The sequence below is a fragment of the Streptopelia decaocto genome (assembly GCF_964273445.1).
Source record: "Streptopelia decaocto genome assembly, chromosome: 2".
Taxonomy (NCBI): domain Eukaryota; kingdom Metazoa; phylum Chordata; class Aves; order Columbiformes; family Columbidae; genus Streptopelia; species Streptopelia decaocto.
Window position 1 is genome coordinate 136,575,430 of NC_138655.1, and position 23,533 is coordinate 136,598,962.

General features: G+C 37.5%; 1 protein-coding gene across 3 annotated transcripts in view; it reads left to right on the plus strand.

The window, feature by feature from the left end:
- The window catches only part of COL28A1 (collagen type XXVIII alpha 1 chain), a 57,461-nt gene that overhangs the window by 16,502 nt on the left and 17,426 nt on the right, over nucleotides 1-23,533 (plus strand). For all 3 annotated transcript variants that reach the window (XM_082045427.1, XM_082045426.1, XM_082045428.1), the window contains 14 exons: nucleotides 4,079-4,147; nucleotides 5,643-5,711; nucleotides 6,904-6,972; nucleotides 7,907-7,975; nucleotides 9,531-9,599; nucleotides 10,081-10,149; nucleotides 11,308-11,376; nucleotides 12,444-12,515; nucleotides 14,352-14,420; nucleotides 14,992-15,063; nucleotides 15,704-15,772; nucleotides 17,642-17,710; nucleotides 20,101-20,169; nucleotides 22,335-22,403. In XM_082045427.1, the coding sequence (XP_081901553.1) occupies nucleotides 4,079-4,147; nucleotides 5,643-5,711; nucleotides 6,904-6,972; nucleotides 7,907-7,975; nucleotides 9,531-9,599; nucleotides 10,081-10,149; nucleotides 11,308-11,376; nucleotides 12,444-12,515; nucleotides 14,352-14,420; nucleotides 14,992-15,063; nucleotides 15,704-15,772; nucleotides 17,642-17,710; nucleotides 20,101-20,169; nucleotides 22,335-22,403 (972 nt within the window). The remainder of the gene's footprint in view (nucleotides 1-4,078; nucleotides 4,148-5,642; nucleotides 5,712-6,903; nucleotides 6,973-7,906; nucleotides 7,976-9,530; nucleotides 9,600-10,080; nucleotides 10,150-11,307; nucleotides 11,377-12,443; nucleotides 12,516-14,351; nucleotides 14,421-14,991; nucleotides 15,064-15,703; nucleotides 15,773-17,641; nucleotides 17,711-20,100; nucleotides 20,170-22,334; nucleotides 22,404-23,533) is intronic.

Genomic DNA, 23,533 nt, shown 5'->3' on the forward strand with positions numbered 1-23,533 from the left:
CATCAGGTCCAACCATAACCTAAAACTAGCATGGCCTGTGTTCCACTCGTAAAGAAGTGATGAACAGAGAGTACTTATAATTTCGGAGGTGACATTGTGTTTGTTTGTTTAAACTCAGAGACCAGCTGCTAGAAATAAAGCACACATTCCTAGAAACCATGACATATTCTTGGAAAGACGGAAAACAACACATTCCTAAAAGCCACTGCCATAGTAAGAGCCTCTGTGGAAAATTTCCTATGCATAGTAAGATTCTGAATTAGAATCTACAGTTGTATGGACAGATGTGCATTCAAACTTTCAAGAAAACTGTTTGAGTGTGGGTGTTTAAAGCAGTTATTCCCACAAAAACATCTTGGGATAATTCTGTGAAAAATCCATCATTGCATATTTCCCTGAAAACGTGTCCCAGAATGAACTGCTAAGGAATGCTGCTTCCTCTCTGATGACTTACAAATTCTTTCCTTACTTATGTGGCAAGCTACATCTTTCCGGGAAACTGAAAAATCCAGCTTCTCTATAAAGAAGTTCTTAGGTGCCTCAACTAGCTTAGAAATACAAAATATCGATAATATCTGTTTTAAAAGTCTATATCTACTTGCGTTGTTGTTGCCAATGTTTACTTTAAAGATAAAATCCTTATATTTGAAGATTATTTTTTACCATAGCTTAATCATTATTGCATTATAGACTGAAGTAGAGAGTCTCTGTGTTCCTTACAGTATGTATATGCTTTCTTAAAAGTAAATTAATTATTTATGTTGGCACTAACTGGTACTCATCATAACATAAAAAACTATTTTGGGTGGGTAGACTGTTATGTTCCAAGCTTAAAATGGTACAGTTTTAATGTGTAAAAATATTAAGCTCAGATCAAGTGTAATTTTCCTTCCCATTACTCTAGCTGATATTAGATGCCACCTGAAGAAAAATCCCAATAGGAAGAAAAAGATAATTTGAGCAGAGTGTTAGACAAAGAAAATATTTTCAAAGAAGCTACTCTGAAAAGCTGACTTTTCCTTCTATGTGTAGAGATAATGATATTATTGACAGCACTTTATGGTTTTAATAAATTCCATATTACCTGTAGCACTAAGATCATAGAAGATAAAAGCCAGACTTACTAACAGGCATATGAATTTTGAAATATAGACTTTAAAATAGCTTGAACAGTTTAAGCTTCCAAGTTTTGCATGTTTCTGGTAGAAGGTGGGGTTTCTTTCTCCATCACTATTCAGGCATCCTCTGCTGTCAGTGAGTAAGCATTTGACAAAATTTTCATACTACCCTGCAGGTGTTTTGTCACAGGGGATATTTATGCTGCCTACACCCACTAGTACAGCTGCTGTGAAGTGGATTACAGGACACTAGTAATTGGAAAGAAAACTGTGTAATGTTTTTCTCATGGTTAAAAAAAAAAAAACAAAAACGTGCTTTGGGAAAAAACATTATCTTTATAGGATTCCCATCGGCATTCAAGGCAGCACATGTATTAGCATAGCTCTGTTGTGGGGGTCGACTTGCAAAGGAGAGCATGATTTGTGGTAGGAAACATCTCTCAAACTCACTGTGCTTGGGAAGTTCTGTCAGGGGCTGTCAGAAATAAATACAAAACACAGCGTCCATTTGGATGACAGGACAAAAAATTTGGAAGACAATTTCCAAACACAACAAAGGGCCTTGGTTTATTGTTTCAGCTGAGAGATGAGCTTGTATTTATCAAACACCATTTTTCAGAATAGAACAAGTTTCTACACCATTTCAGAGGTTTAGTTTTGACAAAAATAGAGCCCATGTGCTTAGTGGTGTTTCCTGTGCCCAGAGTAGCCTCCTTACAAATAATGGTGCTGCATGCTGCTGAATTGTTTGGTTTTTTTTAAATTTTTATCTGATAGATTTTTTATATTTTCTCAACTTTGCCTATCTTTTGCATTCATTCTCTGGTGTGTGCTAATACATTATGGCACAACAGAGATTCCAGGCTGCCTTCTCCATGAAAGAAATGAGGGCTGTGAATTTGAACAGCTAATATTTAGCACACCGTCTGACCTTACAGCAGCCTGTGCCTATTTCTTTCTCACTGGGGCACCTCATCCTTGAAGTGGGCAAGCCCACCCTAACCAGACTGTCTCCAGGTCCTGAAGCTACGTGGAGCTTTATCTGTTATCAAGTGGAGAGCTACTGAAAGGAGACTTGGTGGTGAGCTAAGGGAGCCTATAGGCTGAAAGGCAAAGTTTCTCGGACACCAGGCTGGTGTGCTTGGCTTAGCGTTCTTCCAAAGCCCACGCTTTGTGCATCTTGACCAACTTTGCAAGAAGCACAATAGTGGGTAAAAGCAGCAGAAGTATCTCTGTCCTTGAGGGAATGACTATGCCTGGAAATTTGTTTGCAAAACTTTCTACTGTAAACTTAATACAACAGTTTTACTTGTGTATCTCCCATGGGGATGACTTTGCCCTGGAAGCAGAGCATGCCATGTGGCTGCATGTGTTGACTTAAAAGACAACAGTACTTAAAAGAGAGAGTTTGTAAAGAGAATTAAAGCAAGACAAGTACAAGCTTTGGTTATATTATTCTTGGCCTTCCCTAAATTTCCTGCTGATGGGAAGCACTTAATAAAAATAGGGTTTGATCAGCTGATTTAAAAAGGACAGTTTGTTCAACACCAAGTTAATCCCATGGAGGAACTGGAAGTCAAGAAGATGGGCCATTTGAGGGATTGTTGTTGTTGTTGTTTGATCAGTTTCAAAACAAACACAGGAGAAAAAGAAACAGCTATGAACACGAAGGGTCACTTTCTAATTTGCTTCATATAAGTAAAAATTTTATCATTTGTGATAATCTGTGTACATGTCAACCAAGTTTTGACTCTGGCCCAAAGGCTCCATGAAAATATTATTAGGAAACCCAAACAATAATGTCTACCTAGTAATACAGTAGACTTTGATGTATTCTTTATTTTGGGAACAGCTACATGACAAAATCCACTTTAAAGCAATGTCAATGTTGCTAATATGCTGTCAGTGCGCTATGTGGAGATACATGTACAATTCTGCTGAGTTATACCAGCTTTCTCTGATTTTGTCTATGCCTTTTAAGACTTCTCTCCTCATGATGCTGTATTAATTTGTTAGATTATGAAAGTGTGCTATAAAATCTTGTATTTTGAATAAGAATTAAATTTTGTAGCTGCTCTTCAAATGACCTTATTGCCCTGTAACTGAATTAAGACTGGGCATCAAGTTCTGCTTTATTCCAGGTTTAAAGTTGCAGTAATAGCACTACAAGTGCATAGTTATCAGAAATTAAGCTTCAAGGAAAATCTGTTAATTTATTTCCACTGTATATTTCCATTCCTGCATCTTATCTTCATTCTTTGGCACATTAGAAACTGATCATCTCTGGAGAAATCTCTGGCTTTGAAGTAATTTTTATACTTCCATTGACCTCTCAAGTGCAAAAATCTCATTGAAAGGTTTCAGAATGCAGCATATAAAAATATTCAGTATATACAAAATTTCAAGCCCCAAATAGGAATACCTCCCCAGAAAATAAACACATTTTGATAAAAAGTGTTTTTAATACTCATGTGGCTACACTGACTTTGTTAGAAACATACTAGACATGGAAGAGAATTAGGAGCTGCAAAGATAGCAGAAGGAACAGGATATGCAGTTGCTGCTATGGGGAAAACCTTGAATACAATATTTAAAGCATAAACACTGCTTAGTTTCCAAATGCCCATTTTTTTCTAGCAAGAAAAAAAGCCGAGGAAGCACCACATGGTTGGATAAAGTCAAAACCAAAAATATGACAAAGAACAAATATATTTTTTATGTTTCCCAATGTGTATGAGGGAATGGTTTTGTAACATTATTATCTATGTCAGCAACTTGTATAGCCAGGATATTGACCCTGCTCTTAATCTAAACATTTAGCTTTAAGACAGACTTTAAAAAAAAACCCTTTAAAAACGTGTTTCTATAGACCTAAATGAGGCTATGGAAAGACACTCCGTGGGACTTTGATTAAGGTTCTATTTGCATTAATAGTTTCTTTCATTTTTTTTTTCCTTCAGGGAGAGCAAGGCCCTCCAGGTCCTTATGGTCCTCCAGGACTCCCTGGCATTGGAGAGCCAGGACCCAAGGTAACTCTCAGTAACATGTCTGTTAAAGTGCTAACTATGTGCAGTCATTTTTTTGGATTAAAGTTCTCACCTGCTGCTTTTTCAGACTCAAACTCTTATCATCTGAATGTAAAATTGATACAATATAGATAAGATTTTGTACTTGCATAGGATGGAGATAACAGACCTGCCTTTCCAGCACCACTAAGTTTTTATCATGAACACATTGGCACAGTAAGTCAGAAATAATACCATTTAAATGGGAGTTAAATATGTGAGTTCATTTTCAAGCACTAATAGATGCTTGCTCTGATGAGTAGACTGTACTTCAAGGCATAGAAATACACCTCAATCACTGTGACATACAGTGAACTCAAGATTATTATTAATATTTCTTCACTACGGAAATATTATTCTTACAGGTTATAGAATGCTCTTTCTCATGCAGCCTTTAATTCCTCCATTTTATTTTGTTGCAAAGGACTGTGAAGTGAAATCCAGTCTTTCTGCTTTGGATAAGTCATGTCTGCCTATGCTGGCCAGCCAAATCTGCTCTTGGAAAGCTTCAAAAGCATCCACATAGGAAACATGGCTACCTAGTTTGTCAAGAGACCTACAGCTCAGACACAAACAAGGAATCTAAAATTGGCAGAACTATTTCTCACCCAAGTTATTCTGCCTGATGAGTCTTTAGTCTTGCTTTATGCCATTTTTTTCCCTATTTTTGGAGCCAAGTGCCGGTGCCTAAAATACCTGCACTTTTTTGATTTACTGGTCTAATTTCTACATTCATTGAACTCTTGCATATTTTTGGTGCAGTGGGGCAGACCCCAGGACTTGCAGAGGGATTATATAGGTCAGAAACTAGCAACTGGCCATTTCAAAGGAGCTCCAGTGGGTCATTCCAGAAGGTAACATAGTTTATGGAGAGGGAATGTCATTCCTAGTATCTATGCTATTCTGAGGAGAGATAAAAACCCTCTGTGCTCTTATGCTTGAAGAACATACTTCCCAGTAAATTGGAGGAATTGTGAAACCCTATAAATAGAAGATACAGAAACTCTGCAGTTCCTGGAGTTCCAGTGTAATCCCTTATTCCACTGAAGCAGCCTTCAATTCAAGTGCCTAGAGAGAGGCTACAGTGAGGATCCTCCACACCTGAGCATTCCTACTTCGTGGCTGGGTTGCATTTCAATCAAATTTAGCCTGACTTCCCCCCTCAACCCCGTCACCTCTCAGGTCCTGTACTTTTAAGCAGTTACCCTTAAGCAAAGTGATAACACCCCTTTGCTGTTGGTGTGAGGGCTGGAATATGGTATGGTGCTCCAAGTATTAACCAAAAGGTACTCTCAAAACTTCTAAATTGTCATTTATGCTTGTTTTACATCAACAGATGTTACACGTTTGGTTTCAGACCTTTATTGTGACATCATTAAGTTATTATATATACCTGTTATGCTTTTCCAAAGCATCGAGTTAAATTAGGACTGAACTTTCTAACATTCTTTTTCACAAGGGTATTCAAGGCCGGGAAGGTAATATTGGACCCCCAGGACCTCCTGGAATTGGTGAGCAAGGATTACCTGTAAGTCAATGATAAATGCAATAGAAGTGGAAATAAAATAAGTCTTAGTGAACGTAATGGATTGACAGCAGCTACACTGGCTCCTGATTCCATAAACCCCCCTACACCTAGTCTGCAGCAGCAAAAATGTGTTCAGCTGTGCCAGCCCAGTATTGCAGCAGGTGGCTTTACCTAAGTGAGAGAATAAAGCCGAGTCCAAACAAGTTTTGGGGAAATTAAAAATTGCTTGCTCCATATGAGCAGGATTGCAGTATCCAGTTTTCAGAAAGATATGGAGTTGTATATCAATAGGTGTACTCCTACTTATTTGAGTTGAGGATAATCTTTTAAAATTGTCTAAAATCACATTTTAAGAAGATGAAAATCCAAAAGCTGAGGCATTCCTCACCTCCTTTGTGTACTTTGGAGTGCATCAAAAACAAAGACCCAATTTATATGCTTTTAAATACGTCTTTATCTTCTGAATTGCAAAACTTTGGCAAGCTTTTTGTAAAATTGAGTTAGTGCTCACTGGTTTTTCTTCCTGAAATGTATAAAATGTGTGGTTCCTTGTATATTTCATTTAAAATATCAAAGAGATTGTCAATTAAGAAGCCATGAATGTGGATGGAAGTTAGATTCATCCTAATAGTATTTTTAAAAGTCACTTTGTGGCTGTAAAAGACACCAAAAAAAATGTAGAAACTTTTTGCTTAATCAAGATCATCCTTAAAAACTCTTTATTAGCTTTAAATAATGAAAGATGATTTTTTTTTAAGAATAGAAAGTATTACAATTCAATTATTTCTGTACTTGTTTAAAACAAAATTGATGTTTTCTAATTTTGTATGTTTAACCTGCTATTTTGTATGGAAAAAAAAACTATGTTCAAATTAATGATTTTCTGAAAATCATGAAATTCTATGAAATTGTCGGGAATAAATTTCACAGTGGTAAATATATTTGTTATAAATTAGTCTACAGGTTCATCTGGGATTTAAGGGCACGATCTTCAGACATTAATTATGTAGTTCACATCATTATTTCAATTAAGGGTTGCTACATTTCATTTTAATTGCTTGGGTTCAGCCAGCTCTTATGGAAGCATTTTTACTTAACAGTGTCATAAGAACCTATACTAGCAAGACAGACAAAACGTCAGTAAAAAATGGAATTTCTGATATAGTGTGAATATATTTTTCTTTCCTTATAGGGACCACGTGGCCCTGAAGGTCTGCCAGGTGAGAAAGGTCTACCAGGAGAGGGCATTCAAGGCCAAAAGGTAGTGTTATGGAAATTACATTTTTTAACGTTGTAGGCCGAATTTGCAGTAGTGTATAAGTTATTTAAGATCACTGATCATTCCACTGGTCTTGAATGTCAGCTGATAGATCTTGGTCTTCTGAATCACTGTTTTCTCTGAGTATCCCTCCGAGTTCAGAAACTGTATCCAGATAATTACAAAAAAAGTTGCATGGTCCCTCTAACAGTAGTAAGTTAATTATTCTCTTACTTATGTGTTTAATAAGGTACCTTATTTTGGTAGCATTCATGAGATAAAATGTCGTTTGAAAGACTGCTTAGCTATTTATGTTCTGTATTGGAAGAAAACATTCAGTAACTGTTTTCATTCTGTCATGCCATTTTGGGAAACAAAAAGATGTTGTATGAGTCCCTATGGACAGTTACTTCATTAAGGGCACTTACTAGGTTAATATATGTGAACATTCCTTTTTGAAAACATAAGTACAAACAAGCAAAGATTTATGATTGTCACAACTGGGCTTCCCATCAAAATGTATCCCTCTGTTTTAGTAGCTTCAAGATTCTCTAGAGTCTTGAACTACTAAGCAAAGGAATTTTTCTTCCTTTTATGGGAAAGATGGTACTTGTGTCCTTGCACCAAGTTCTGATCTGCTCTCTCTGAGTAATGAACATATTACCACATTTTCAAAATGTAGCTTCTTTCTTCCTCGTATTTAATTTTCTCCTTTAGAAGTCCTGTGTTCAACAACACAATGAATGAATATGACGCATGTAATTAATTGTAATTGAATCACTTTTCTCTAAGACTGATAATTCCATTGACTATTTTTCTTGTTCATTTGTAAATAAATACTTTTCTCCTCACTATCTACATTATGATGACCAGTTTTTCTGGAATAGTATTCTTTATAAATTCCCAAATACAGTTACAAAATTGCACATATTTCCAGGGTGAAAAAGGCTCTGAAGGTATACCTGGTCCTCCTGGACTGCCAGGTCAACAAATCAAAGGTGACAAGGTGAGGCACAGAATATTTTTCTAATTGTATCTATAGTTAATTATATTTTTAGTTAAATTAATGATTAATTATTAACATAATATCACAATAATAGAAACGTATGTTTTACCTGGAATCTGAGGTACTACACCATTCTGTGGAGCTCCATACACTGTACTCAACTATACAAGTAGCTGAGCCTGTTAATGTTAACTGAGGGCACTAAAGACTGTATTCAATGCAGCTGGGAATATGAGGGAAGAAATTGACTTTTTTCCTCCTAAATTTATTTCAGAAATATTGTATTTTAAATATTTTAAATGGTATTTAAACATTTTTTAAAAGGTAAAAAACTCTTTGAGTCATCTAATCTAATGGACCCAGGACAGAAAAAGGAATACTCTGGCTTTTGAAATTTGTTAGCTTTTTGGTGCCTAATCTCCCAAAGAGGGGTCCAGAACAAATGTTGGCCTGATGAGATTCCTGCCTGTATCTTGTGCATCCCCAGAATGGCTGATGACACATGCCCAGGTGTCCTACAAAGCAGAGGCAGCGATTCGAGATCCTTCCTCTCATGATTATTGCCTCAGCTCCTCCTGTTCCCCATTGGTTTCTTTCCCTCCTGTCCCCGTGTCTTCTGCTCTCCTCATTGCCCCACACTCAGCTTCAGTAAGAGGAGAGGACAGCACTCCCATCCCAAGTCGTTGACAGCTTCATCAGCAGGGAGTGCTTCACAGGTGTGGGAAGTTTAACTTGAATTTACTGATCTCACCGTCCAGTCAAATGGCTCTCCAAAATCTTCAGAGCAACCTAGGTGGTGTGGTGAGGTCTGATTTGGTCAGTCTGTGAGAGAGAAGCTCGGTGAGAACCTGCCAGAGCATCTAGCTCAAGACAGAGCCATCTTATTCCCATGTCTGTGTAGGAAAAATGCAGCGATGGCCAGGACAGTAAGCATTTGGGACCATTTCAGTAAATAAATGTTTCTGGCATATATGAAAGTAATTATTTTTTGTTTTCTAGGGACTGGTGCCACACATCCTTGACACCTTCATGGGTGTGTGCCATTTCCAATACCCACATCACCTCCCCATACTCCTCTGTTTCCATCATTCCCTCTGCTATAGTTCCTCTATTCCATCCCCAAGCGCTGTACAATACCATTACAATACCACGTGACAAAGATTTTTCAAAAATACCCTCTAGCTGCTCTGTTGACACTTGCAAGTTATTCCTTTGAGAGCTGTGCAAGAAACTGTGTACATTTCTGTACAATAAAATCTTTAAATTGAATCTTAGTATGTAAAGATTAACTATGGTTCCTTCTGATAATAAAGTTACTGCTGTGATCATCTTGTGTTAGAAATGAGACAGAGTTTGTAGGTAGGAAGGGGTATTATTTTTATTAGATCAGTTGCCATAGGCAGATTTTCAGGTATACTAAACACATTTAACTCAAACAAAGCAGCAAACTTCAAGCTAATACAGCTTGGGGGCTGTTTCTTTGTTTTTAGTTTAAATATGTTAATGAGCTAGTGTGGATTATTGCAGTTTAACTCTTGGAAATACTTTTGTACAGGGTGAACAAGGTCAAGTGGGACCACAGGGCCCAATAGGACCACCAGGAATAGGCAATCCAGGAAGCCAGGTAAGCCTAAATTTTGGACATGTAATGAGCATCTGCATGTAGTTTTCATTTTATACTGTATCAGAGCTCCAATTTTGATGTGAAGACATTAAAAATTTCACAGTGAGTTTTCGTTTTAAAAAGTACCAAACTGATCTTTAGGCAAAGCTTCTAAATATAAGTGATTCCGACTGATTTGAATGATCTTAGAATCAAGCAAACAGAAATTTGGTCTAATCTGCTTAGTCATTTGCATAGAAGATAAATACATTGCTTGGATGATGACATAGTATAGATAAGAGTTTCACAAAGTAAGAATCCACCACTTCTGAATTTAAAGTCCTTTGAAGGAAAAATAAAATAAAGATCTCAGAACTAAGCCTGAGGACAGGCAAGAAAATTGTTTTCTTTAAAGATAAGATAAAGTCATCATTAACTGAAAGATGGTGAATTTTGGATGTGGAAGAATGGAATGCAGCAACTCATTTATTTTGCATTGTAGGGTATACAGGGTCCACAAGGAAACCCCGGAGCAAAAGGATCTAAAGGTTCTGGTCTGCCAGGTCCAAAGGTAATGACTGAGACATTATATTTTTAAAAAATAGCACCAGCAAGAAACAACAGGTAACATATCTTTGCCAGGCTTTTCAAGAGTGTGTTTGATGAGATGAAAACCTAATTCTTCATTAGAGATAACAATTCGCGTTTCAGTCTTTGAGGGAAAATCACCCATGTCATCAAGATGTTCCCCATATGCAGCATGTGGCATGTGCTTAGCATCAGCCCTTCATCTTTGTGGATGTGGAAAGAACCTGGAAGTGGGCTAAACTAAACACATTTATACAGTCCTCAAATTACATTTGGCCCTTTGAAGGCAACCACAAGGCTTATGTGGCCCCCCCGTGAAAATGAGTTTGACAGTCCTGGGCTAAGCAATTACTGCTCTCAAAGCCCAAACCTCTAGTGATAAAGTGTCAGGTGAGCACCACAAGGCAAGAAAAAGAGAATTGGTGAAGTACTTAGGAGGGCAAGTGGAATGAAGAGCTGTAAAGCAGGAATGTGGTTTGTAGTCACCTTGATCTACAAAAGGAAGACATGAGTCACTGTAGCAAGAGCAGAGAGAAGTACAATCATTTTCTTTTGGGCATTACTTTGGCATGTAAGTGGCAGTTGCAGCAGCAATGTTTAATATTAATGTAGGGAAAAATAGTGAGCTGTGAAACCTGTTGTGTATGAGGACAGTTTTCTTAGTGTGAAAAGGTATTTTAAAAAGCAAAATTGAAACCAATGAATTTCTATTTCTTTAACTGTTTTAGAACTACTGGAAGGAGGAATCATGAGAGTAAAGCTTTATCTTAAACAGAAGTTCTGATTTTTCTTTATTTAGACCCACTCTTAATTCAGTGACCAGAGTGTGTTTGATATAGTGGTATAAAATAAAAATGTAAAACATATTAAAATAAAAAGTAGAAAGCTGGAATGATTCACTTAAGCTTGCAGTGGGCACAAAGGCTAAATAAAACACATGCAGTCCTACAAGTTAGGGGAGTTTTAAAGAACAGAATTTTCCAGTGGAAAACTGCTTGGTTGAAAACTTAGAATCATAGAATATCTCAAGTTGGAAGTGACCCGTAAGGACTCTGTGTGAAAAGCAGTTAGTGAAACAGTGCAAGTAATGAATGAAGGTAAATTGTGTTCCTCTGTTAAACAAAAGATGTTTTGTTACCAGGGTCAACCAGGTGAACCTGGACAAAAAGGAGAACCAGGAATTCCAGGAATTGGCGTACGAGGACTTAAAGTGAGCCTATTATTTTTATCTGTTCCTTACAGGTTCTTCTAATTCTTTCACTAGTTGCTGATAAACTAAGAAGATTTTTTAATATAAATCAACTATGATCGAAATAAGGAATTTCAGTGACAGATATTCCCTTAACTTCACAGTTTTAGGTTTTAAACTCAAAATACTGCATTAGAGCTCTCACCCTCTCACCTAATAACATCACTGCAGCCATAAATGGAACAGTGTTTTCCCATGTGTTTCCAAAGCCAGTGAGGTATTTCCAAGGCCAGTTAGAAATGTTGCAAACTCTGTTCTTCTGCAATGATTGGGAAAAAAAACAACAGTCTGTGTGACAATGTTAGAAGAGTTGTTGAACACTTAAAGCTTTGACTTCAGCTGCCATTTTAAAGACTGTGTATTTAACAATTCAAGTAGGGTAAGGTGACACAGACATCTTGGTTTTGGTGATTTTTCCCAGGATCATGGAAGAAGCACTGTGCAGGACTGGTTCCTATAGATAGTTTCAACTCTTTGTGACAAGTCTTAAAAGTAATGCCGTTACCAGTTTGTACCATCAGTGAGGTGACAGTCTCCAGTCAACACCTCCATTCATGATACAAACCAATCTATGAGCTTTATGCAGTGGTCAGATAGACCAAAAACTATAAAGCAAATTCAAAAGTGAAGTGAGCAGGCTGGACAGGCATTTTGGCTGAGCATTCTTTAAGTCTCAAATGTTTGACTTTGCAAGGAGTTACATTTGTATCATTTGTTCTTGTGCACAAAATAAACAGCATTCAATCATGTTTTTACTCACTGAATAGATGTAAATTTATTTAATACAAAACCAAGATTGAAGAAGTAGATGTGGAGCTTTGAAATAAATTTTAAATACTTATTTTAGATTGTATGAGTAAAAAAAATTACTGGCTCAATAGAATATTTAACTTACTGGGAATAACAACCTTTATTTGAGCAAAAATATTGTACGTCATGAATTAACATTTCAACACACTGTTAGATCCAGTTTACAGGATAAAGAATTAATTGAGGCATGCAGATATAATTATTTATTCTTCTTTAAGGGAGATATAGGTATAACAGGACTCCGAGGAGAGAAAGGTGTGCAGGGAGATCCTGGGAAGTCAGGGGTAAAGGTAAGTAAATATATTTTTCTGCATGTAAAAGGTGTAGAAGAAAGAAAACAAATCATTATTTGCAGATATGCGGTGGTATGTTCATCCTGGGGGAGGGCATGTGCCAACACTTCTGCCAGGGAAAAGGGACCAGGCTCGTTGAGACGTTTCCAACAAACTTTGCTAACAGTGGCTACCATCTGAATCTGCAACTGATTTAGTTGCCCTGCCTTTTGTGACCTATTGACTACTGTTAAATTTCACAGTCTTCTCAGAGAACAGATAGCTTGTGTCTTTAGCCTGTTCCTAACAGCTGGTTCAGATTTTTCCTGGCACCAAGAAGCCAAGCTCAAAGTGATGTGACCTAGGACATCCAGCAGGGTGGTGAGCCGTGGCTGAAGTTTGTCAGCCTGGTACAAAACTATCGCAAACAGCTGCAACCAGGGCTGCTTGCTTCCAAGGGAAATTCTGAGATTTTAAGAGAAACTCTACCATATTGGGAAAGAGAATCATAAATTCAAAACAGCCAAAAGAAATTTAGAGGAGTGCACAGCAGAGTGCCAAAAATAGTCAATCAAGAGTAAGTTAAATGGAAGCTTTTTAATTTTACTCATTCCAGAAAGAATGAGTTGCTGAGTGAGCAAAACTCAGTGCTTTGGCTGATTGTTGAGTTGCTGCTGTGAATTCAGGCGTCTCCAAACTCTGCAACTGTCCATTTCATCACTGAGGGCAGCAGCTGGCCAACATGTAGCTCTGATGAACTGAACATGGTTCAGAGTAAGCTCACCAGCATTTTTTGACTGCAGATCTCTAATCTTAAACATCTGAATAGCCGTAATAAGCATCTATTAGTAATGCAACTTTTTTTTTTCATCTACCAGAGCAGTGCAAATACCACAACCTAAGACAGTAAGCCTTCCACTGTAGGAAAACATATTCAATTTCTGTTGTTACTTAATTATTTTTAAAAATTTGAAGTCTCCCACTATGTAAGTGCTCAAAAGTGAAGATCTCAGTGTATCAGAAGGGAAACGTCACCATTAAGAGTAAGCATTGGGTTAAATTTACAGGTGGCTTTTGTATTTGGGATTGCTGGGTTTTTTTCTCTTGCATATTGGCTTTATACCGATGATCATCTTGGTGCTGTCACCTTCACTGTTGTAATTCATTATAAGTGAAAATGTTAGTACTGAGGAGCTACCTTGGGTGTCCAGGATAGTGCAAAGAACAGCTGATGCTTGCAGTTAGTAGCACAGAGATGTTACAGCAGCTATTTGCAGGTGTGAAGTGGGACCCAGACTGAAGCCATCAACAGGAGGCTCTGTAATGCCGCTTCCATCAACAGCTCAGATCAGAAATAAATGTTTAAGCTTTATTTTAATCTGCTTTTAACTTTCTGAATTACCTACAGGCATTCTGACATACTAGTCTGACTTATATTATACAAAAATATTTTGTAGGTAATATTCCTTAACAGAATGTTTTATGTGGATTATTTGTGAATTACTTGAAGTAGTGTTGCTGGCAAATAAATGCAGTCTGGATTGGCCTTTGTCTACAGAGTTGCCCCAAATCTCTTCCTCATATAAGTATATGCATGCAATTCCTCCTACAAAAGATTGATGTAATTGCAAATGGCATTATTACTAATGTCGGTGAAGTAAGGAATATGAATGCAGGAGGGTGGAAGGGGGGTTAAGAAGACAGAATACTTAATTCTTTGCAGGGCAAAGTTTTAACCAGACATTTACTGACATTTTCAGGAAAAAGTGTTTATGTAAGCAGTGTTTCTCTTAAGTCTATTGATTCAATAAAGTTACCTCAATGAAAATTAATTAACTGTTTAATCTCTGTTAGGGAGAAAAGGGAGATCAAGGTCCAAGAGGCCCGGAAGGACCCCCTGGCAAAGGAGATGTAGGCCAAAAGGTATGGCTTGACATGCACACTGGAGAAATACTACAAATTTCATTTTGTAAGAGCTCAGATTCTGGCCCCTTTTTTCATTCATTATATCTTAAGGAGTAACTGTATTTTACCTGATGTTTTAAAAGACTTTAAGAGAGAGCAGTGTATTTCTTAGCCTGCACAAGTGAAGCAAAGATTAGACTATAAACATAGACCCTAAAGTTAATTGTGCAGCAGAGATTTCATAAAAATTCAGTACAGAATTTTCTTTAAAGTTAGGAGGAGACAAATTATCTGAGCATGCTCATAGGGAGAGAGGAGCAGTTAAGAGAAATTGTGTTACAAGTTAGATGTTTAAATACGAAATTAGAAGCTGGAAAGATGTATCAGTACACAGACAGCTTTTATCTCCCACCTGGTTAAATGCAGGAAATTTGGAGCAGATTCTAGAACTGGGATTTCAGTTGGAGTGGAGCATCTAAATACTTTCTAATTACGGGCAACATTGTCATCCTGTTTTTGCTTATTCGTGTTTCTCCCAGTTGTGAGTAAAACTTTGCTGTGATTGAAACAAAAGGTTTGTTTTCGTCAGGGTGACCCAGGAGAAAAAGGATCCCAAGGACTGATTGGTTATAGAGGAGTACAAGGCCCAGCTGGACCAAAAGTAAGCTTGTTCCTTCAGAGTAATCCTTCACTTTCTGTTTTATAAAAGTATCTATGGAATTTATGTAATGTATCAATTTCTCAAGCATCCGATGCTTGGAGACTAAACAGAAAAAGGAAAAGCAGAAATATTTCCATCCCTTGTCCTGAATGACACAGAAGTCCCAAGGAGAAAAACAAGGGGTAAACATTTAATACAGACCTTATAGTTAGGTGTGAGCACTGGGAAGCTAAATTAAAGTTGTCCAAGTGATTCTAAAGATCAGCATTTCACAAAATTTTATTTTGAAGCTTTAACTTTCTACTATAACATTTTGTGATTAAGTGTTGCTCTGAATGACACAGAAATTGAAATAATACAAGTATTCTGGTTATTCCATTGGCTTTGTAAGCTAGACACAAAAAATTATTAAAGTTAATCAAATACATTGTTCAATCAATAGTTATTTACAACATAAAACATGGACCAGCTTTCGCAAGAAGAGTAAGTTTATTTATGGTTTTTCCCAAATATTTTCTATTTTGTAGATAGATCTATGTTATAGATATTTTAATAATATAAAGTGTTGAAAAAATTTCTTGATACTTGTGCAGAAAATGAAACTGTCTGTTTAAATCTAGATGATACCATTTTGTAACAGGGTGAACCAGGAGAGAGAGGACCACCTGGTGTCGCTGGATCATCTATTCAGGGACCTGCTGGACCAAAGGTGATTATCTCATACATGTTTGCTGGAGACCAGAGACTGGAAAATTTCTAGTGCATATATCTGTCAAAAGAATATAAGTTAAAGAAGTTAGAATTCCTTGTTGTAGTAACAAAGATGACTGAATTTTAGAAATAAGAACTGAAAAGTAATAAAAATTAACAGTGTTTGAGGGCCCTTTAACAGGATAATGAACTTAGTACGTGTTATTGCCTTCCGAAGACATTTGTTAAAAAAAAAATATTCTTCTTACGTTTTGGTTGTGTTTTGGCCCCTCCTGTGAAATTTATCACTTTGAAGTTGGTTGTAGTTGTTGCTTTTGTTGTTGTTTTTCAAATTTACTCTGTACTTTGTTTCTTAGACTAAAGGTTTCCAGAATGTGGCAACAAATCCCTGCAGGAATGTGTCTATGTATAGTTCCAGAGAGTTACATGCTAAACTAGATGATTTTGTGGAGATGGATGTTTGCATGTTAATTCCAAGTGAACAGCTGGCCAGTAGATACTAATTTAAATAAAATGTCATATACGAGATAGCTACAGCTACATCCACCTAGTTTTCTATATTGGGAAAAAGTACCTGAAATGAGTGGGACTTGTCCTGCTGAGTAAAATAAGTTGATTCAGCAATAGTAAAGCTAACTTCAAAGTTTTTAAAAACAGTTGAAACCCCTTTTATTTTTATTTTAAGAATAAAATACTTGCTGTTTTTATGATGTTTACAATGATCATTAGCAATTGTATTCTTGGAACATCCTGGTATCTGTAGTAGTAAAGCCAGACATTATAGATTTCTAATGCAAGGAATCTGCATGTTTTTTAAAGCTGGGAGTTACTATGGTCTGAGGTCTTTTTAGTACATCTCTAGGTATTTGATGTAGTAGTGGATGACTGCTAGAGGTCTTAACTCCTGGACAGACATGGCTGCGTCCACTGGAAGTTTATTTATTTTAAGCTACACCCATGTTTGGGGACTAGAGTTGTATTTCCCCTGACAACTGTTACGCTGCTATTAATATGGAGACAGTAACATTAGATAGCTGTTTTTTTCTCAAAGTCCTTTCTATGGTTACAACTGATCAGTGGTTTTGATAGAATATTTGATCTGCATTCCCTAGTGAATGTTTGGTTAAATACTGCCTGTCCTTCTCACTAGTGTTAAAACTTGCAAAAGTTTAATCAAAAATTGAAATTATCTTTCTAAGATCCTTAATGTAAAGTAAAACATCTGTTGCCATAGATTAAACACTAGCAGGAGCCAAATTTTGCTCTATGAAGGGATAACAGGAGGAACTTGAATTCTAAACCTGATTGCTTTCCAGGAAAGACACTGACAGAGCTAAGCTTACCATGCAGTTGTACTGGGTAATATTTGAGGAAAACCTCAAGTATCTTCCTGGGTTTTCGGACTGTGGAGTGTGCAGTTTTGAAGTGCTGCAGCATTGCATCTGTAGACTTTCTAAGCATACTCTGTGTCAGCACTTGTCTTTGAATTTTTTTGCTGTTCTCTGTGTGCTCTGGCAGAAACAAGGTTATGCATCCTTGCTTCTTTGGGCACAAGCAGGCAGAAGCCACAGGTGAATCTGGCCACTGAACATGGATTACGATATTCAGCCTTCAGCTGAAAGCTAAAGGCATCAAGTTATTCATCAAGGCAGGACAAACTCTTTGAGAAAGTTGTGGAGAAGCAGAAGTATAAGAGAGGTCAGAATCAAGGTAGTAAAATCTTCCTCTAGAAATGCTGATTTCGTATTTCCCAGCTCAATAATTGTCACGGTCAGAAAGAATGGAATAGTTGTTCTTTTCTGCAAAACTTTGGAAATTAAAACTGAAAATAATTAACATAGTTTTGGATTTGTTTCTTTCTGGGTAGGGGGAACCGGGACCCAAGGGGCCACCGGGAGATGATGGACTTCCTGGAAATTCAATAATGGGACCAACGGTAGGAGTTTTAAGACAAAATATGGAAAATAAAGAAACATGAGACATATGCAAAACTCTTGTGAAAATGAAGAAACGACTTGAACAACCTTTTCAGGAAAGTAACTGAACACTTCTTCAACTTTTCCATCATTCCAGCTTAGGTCTGTTTTTCAAAATCTTTTCAAAGAAGAAACACAAAGTAGATTACATAATTAATCCCATGTACCTCATCCTGCAAACTTCCCTCAGGAAGTCTGCATTAGGAAAGTGTCTCTTCAAATTCAATTTGGCCTTACAAGATCTCATGTAGCGCAATATGCGCTTTACTGATTATAAACTGAGAGGTATTAGTTATTTTTACGGTGTTGTTTCAGTAATACCAACCTTGCGCATTCAAAAACATAGGTAAGACTCAAAATAAAGAATTTTAAAAATTGATCTTTTGGAAATACTTATTTGCATATAGGTTACGGAATAGGATTTACTTGGAATTAGAAGTAAAACCAGAAATGAATTCATGATCCAAGGTTTCTTTTCTTGTTAAAACTAATCAAGTTATTAAATGTTTCTAAAACATTTCTCATTTTATACACAATTTAAGAACTATGGATATTAAGAATGAAGAAAAGGTTTAAATTTGCTTTCCATTATAAAGTTATTTATGAACTAGAAGCACACTCCTTGGTTAAATTTTCACAGAAGTGGATCAGAATTCCATAATTTGAAAATTAGGAAACATGAAGAAATATCTTCCAGCAATGACACAGTTTGAATTTGTTGGTCAGGTTCTGCTTATGGTCTTCCAGTGAAAATATCCTTTTGGACTGGAGAATAGGAGAAATTGATAAGACTCATCTACCATGTACAATTTTCTTTAAGCATAAGCCCTGCTTGCACCCCCATCCCAAATTCCATCTTAAAGTTGTTTCAAGGATTCATCTAACGAGAACACTGAGTCTACCTTGAATGTCTTCGTTCACTTACTTCCTAGACTAATCTTGTGATGTGTACATCTTTAGGAGAGCCAAAGCACCTCTTTCATTTTTCCTTGACAAGGATAAATTGGTTAAGAAGATCCGATGGCTTGTGTCTATGGTAGAGACATTAATGGCACAGGAAATTTGGGCCCAAAGTCCGTTTTTGTTGGATACCTAACAGCAATATGAGTCAGTTTGTTCTCCAGGCATGGACACTGTATTCAGACAGCCCCTGAGATCTGAGCTGCTATCAGGGCTCCATTCATGGTTTCTTGAAGCATTATGTTACCACAGAATTTTCCAGTCATTTTCAGTCATTTGTATTTTCTTTTTTCTAGCTATTTATTTTTACTAGAATAGACAGGGAAATATTTGCTATTTGTATGTAATTATTCTCCATGATATGTTATCTGTATGTATATTAACAACTGACCTTCCAACACTCTAAAGGAAAGTCCATTTATATTTCTTGGTTCTGTAGGACTGAGGGAAGGGTGTTCACTTCTCCCTGTATGGCCATATGATACCGTGCTTAGGAGTGGGGTCAAAGTGTGACCTACAGGCATCAATAAGGATTTCTAATGAGCGGTGCTGTCATGTGAACATCTACAGCACAGACTACCAGCGTATCTTGAGGGATGCCTCAAAGTTATATATTTTCTTTCTTGTTTCCATGAAGAACAGTCTATTGTAAGCTCAGTTAGTTTTCTCAGTAAATGTCAGGAAAACTATCACTGGAATGAAGGAAAGAGGAAAATATTGCTATTTGCTTCTCTTCTGGTCCTGAAAGGAAGCACTGAGGTTTTGCAAACGCACAAATCTTTAGTGGGAGTCAGTGGAAGAGTCAACAGAAGGCGTGATTGTCTCCTGCTAAAGAGCATTTTAGGCTAAACTAAGAGAAATTATGTATTTCTTATAATAGGTTGTATTTCTTTCTTTTACTTCTCTCATAGAATGCAGTTTTGCTTTACTGTATGAGAGAACCAATGTGATTACCTGGAAAAGCAAAATGTCCTATATAAAATACCTTAAGGCTGGCATATTATGTTTCAGTATTGTTGAATTAATTGTTCAAGTGTAAAGAGTTACTCCCAAAGTCATAAAAATTTAACTTTTTAAAAATAAATTTAACTTTCTATTGACTTAAGATAAAGTAAATGTTCTGAAGATTTGTCTCTGCAACTACAAATCTAGCAATTAATGATTTCCTAATAGACCTCCTGTTCTTCTGAAGTCTTAGTTTGATCAACTGAAGTGACAATAAAAAAATACAAAAATTTCTGAGCTTTGAAAACAAATTGCAAGAGCTAGTAACTGCTATTCTATATTTTCAAAAGGATATTAAATAGTTTTCTTACATATTTTTTAATATTTGTTAAATTGTGACAATCCAGTTACTAGCACAATGTGTGATTTGCTATTTTGTGTTTAGGGTAACCGGGGGCTGCCTGGACCACCCGGACCCCGTGGAGAAAAAGGCGATGGCCACAAAGGTGAAGCTGTAAGTACAATTTGAATTCTGTATTTGTGTTCTAATAAAAAAAAAAAATGCTATGCAATAACCCAATATTTAGTTACATAACTAAGTGCAATTAATCTTCCATTTAATTCTATATCTAATTTAAATATTTCATATATATTTTTAAGTCCTTTCCTGTCCTAGATACAGTGCCAGTTCTACAGGCAGTCAGAACAGGATATAAACCTTTGTTGTTTCAGCATCATGAAAGTGATACGGTGTAATTCCATCAAAACCTTCATGGTTGCTCATACATGTTTAATACAATAGCTGCTTTGAATTATTTTCCTTTCCTGTCCCCCTCCCTCCCTTTTCTTTACCATTTTTTGTTCAAGATCTCTTATAACATCTGTTTAGCCAAATCTCGAAGCCTTCAATTCCTTGATTTTTCAGCTGCTTTCATACCAGGGAAATAAATCCTCTTTTTTGAAGGTTTCCCCTCCCCTTGCTTTTCTGATGGTTAGCTCCAGAGGGGGGTAATGCCTGAGCATTCCAGCTGGCACATTCCCTTACAAGGGCTTATAAGCCCAAATTTCAGTCATCCAAAGCCACACAAATGTTTGACCAGCCTTTCACTAGGAAGTGAAAAAACTGGTGCCATCCTTCAACCACATGTCAACTTCTATTAGCACTATGTTCTTTATGTCTGTAATCCAGCTTGATTTCAAACTACAACCGCAAAGACACTCCTAAATACACTGAGTGGGACCTGAGTGCTTCCAAATAAGTCACGGCTCAGCTCCAATTTCCTGTCATTCAAACTGATCCTAAAAAGGGATCAGAATTAGTTCAGAGGGTATTTACTCAGAATTCCTGGTGTAATGCCACGTACCTGATGTATTTCACAGCATGTGAGGACACTGGACCAGCTCAAGACTCTTTGGAGGGTCAAGGAGTGTCAGTAACAGACCCAGACCTATTAAGCATAGGACATGCAAACAGATGAAAATCCCTACTGTCATCCCAGTTAAAACTGAAATGAGAATGCAAATGCAAAGGCAATCATGAGGAAGGCAGTAATGCAAATAGATGACTGAAGAACTTCTGGTAGGCCTTAAAATGCCACATAGGAACAGAAGTTTTAAGCTTTACAAGTCAAGATGACTCGTTTAAACCACATGAAAAAGAAATATTGGTAGATACAGAATCAAAGAGGTCAGTGAGAAGCTGAAAATTTTTCATTTCTAATTAATCAAATAATTCAAGATAAGCCTGGTTTGATAATCATTGACTAATAAAGGTGAATGAGTGCTGGTTGTAGTCTGCCCAGTCACAGGATGACAAACTTATGTGTATGCGCTTCCTGCATTTCTTTTAGTGACTTGACAATTTAAAAAAAGAGCTTTGCTCTGCAGTAGTGTTCCTGAAATCACATCTGTTCTAGGATTCCCATCTACAGCTGCCATAAGGGCCATGCTTCCCTGCAACTCAGTCTCCGAGTTCAGTAAAAGCTGGTTGCGTTTCTCTCTGCTACATGAGTTCAAGTCCTTGAAATGTATGAAGGTTCTGTTGTGCTGCAGCACGCATCTTTCCCCTTCTTGAGCTGCTTTTCCATACCTCATGATCTGGAAAGGCCAACTCCATAAACCACTGTCAGACATGGACTAGATTTATGTAGCTAAGTCTCTATAGCATGATGGGGAAAAGAAGTTTGCCCTACGAATGCTGAAAGGGAAGGGGAGAATACCTCCCACAGTATGAAGGGCAGCTGGAGGGTCTGTGATGGATTGAGCAGGAACTTCAGGAGAAGACACTGTTGAACACAAATACAACAAAGTATGTTACAGTTACCCAGCCCCCAGATTTAGATGGGTTACCTCTGGTATCTCAGGTGTGTAATGTCTGCACTGTATGAGTTATGGAACAATGTCTGCTTTCTCACTGGCTTCTCTGACCTGAGAATTAATTACTCCAATGTTATTAAGTAAAGAGATGGACTTTTTTCCACCACTCTGGTAGTCTTTTCAGGTTTTCACCTGGGACTGAGGATGACTGTTGCTCAGTACACATTGGAAACTTGAAGGATTTGACAAAATACAGCAAAACCAGAGAAATTAGTAATTATTGTTGAAGTTCTCTTCTTTATTGAAAAACACAAGTGTTCTTACTTTAGCACAACTACTGACTTTATTCCTCTGCTGTACCAGGGACCTCCAGGACCAGCAGGCCCCCCAGGACCAGTAGGCCCAAGAGGCGTGGGAGACGCTGGACCAAAGGTATTTGTACAATAGTACTATACACATCTGACTAGTAGACAAGGTAGACAAACATCTCCTGAAAAATGCATTATATTAGAATGGAACATATACATGGCAAAACACTACAATCTCATATCCCACTTTACATTTCAGTTAGATGACAAGCTTGTGATAGACTTCTCTGGCATGATAGATATAAACCAGTTTCTGCTTTATCCTCAGATTTTATGCAAATCTGCAGGTTCTCCATACATCCAAAGACCCAGAATGTTTCTAGATGCTGCAGTTTCCATGTGGATGTCAGAATCCAACACAGAGTTTGCCTAATAATTATGCAATTCCTGTCTCCTATAACGGGAAGACAAGACCCCAAAGGAATCACAGGAAATGTTGTTTCCATGGAACTAGAATTCTAGTTCCTAGAATTAGATTACTAAGAAAGATTATAATAACCTAATGAAATTTAACAAGGGAAAGTGTAGAGTCCTGCATCTGGGCAGGAACAACCCCAGGTTCCAGTATAGGTTGGGAAATTACATATTAGAGAGCAGTGTAGGGGAAAGGGACCTGGGGGTCCTGGTGGACAGCAGGATGTCCATGAGCCAGCACTGTGCCCTTGTGCCGAGGAAGGCCAATGGCATCCTGGGGTGTATTAGAAGGAGGGTGCTTAGTAGATCGAGAGAGGTCCTCCTTCCCCTCTACTCCGCCCTGGTGAGACCACATCTGGAATATTGTGTCCAGTTCTGGGCCCCTCAGTTCAAGAAGGACAGGGAACTGCTGGAGAGGGTCCAGCGTAGGGCAACAAAGATGATTAAGGGAGTGGAGCATCTCCCTTATGAGGAAAGGCTGAGGGAGCTGGGTCTCTTTAGTTTGGAGGAGACTGAGGGGTGACCTTATTAATGTTTATAAATATATAAAGGGTGAGTGCCACGAGGATGGAGCCAGGCTCTTCTCGGTGGCAAACAATGATAGGACAAGGCGTAATGGGATCAAGCTGGAACACAAGAGTTTCCACTTAAATATGAGAAAAAACTTCTTCTCAGTAAGGGTGACAGAGCACTGGAACAGGCTGCCCAGGGGGGTTGTGGAGTCTCCTTCTCTGGAGACATTCAAAACCCACCTGGACATGTTCCTGTGTGACCTCACCT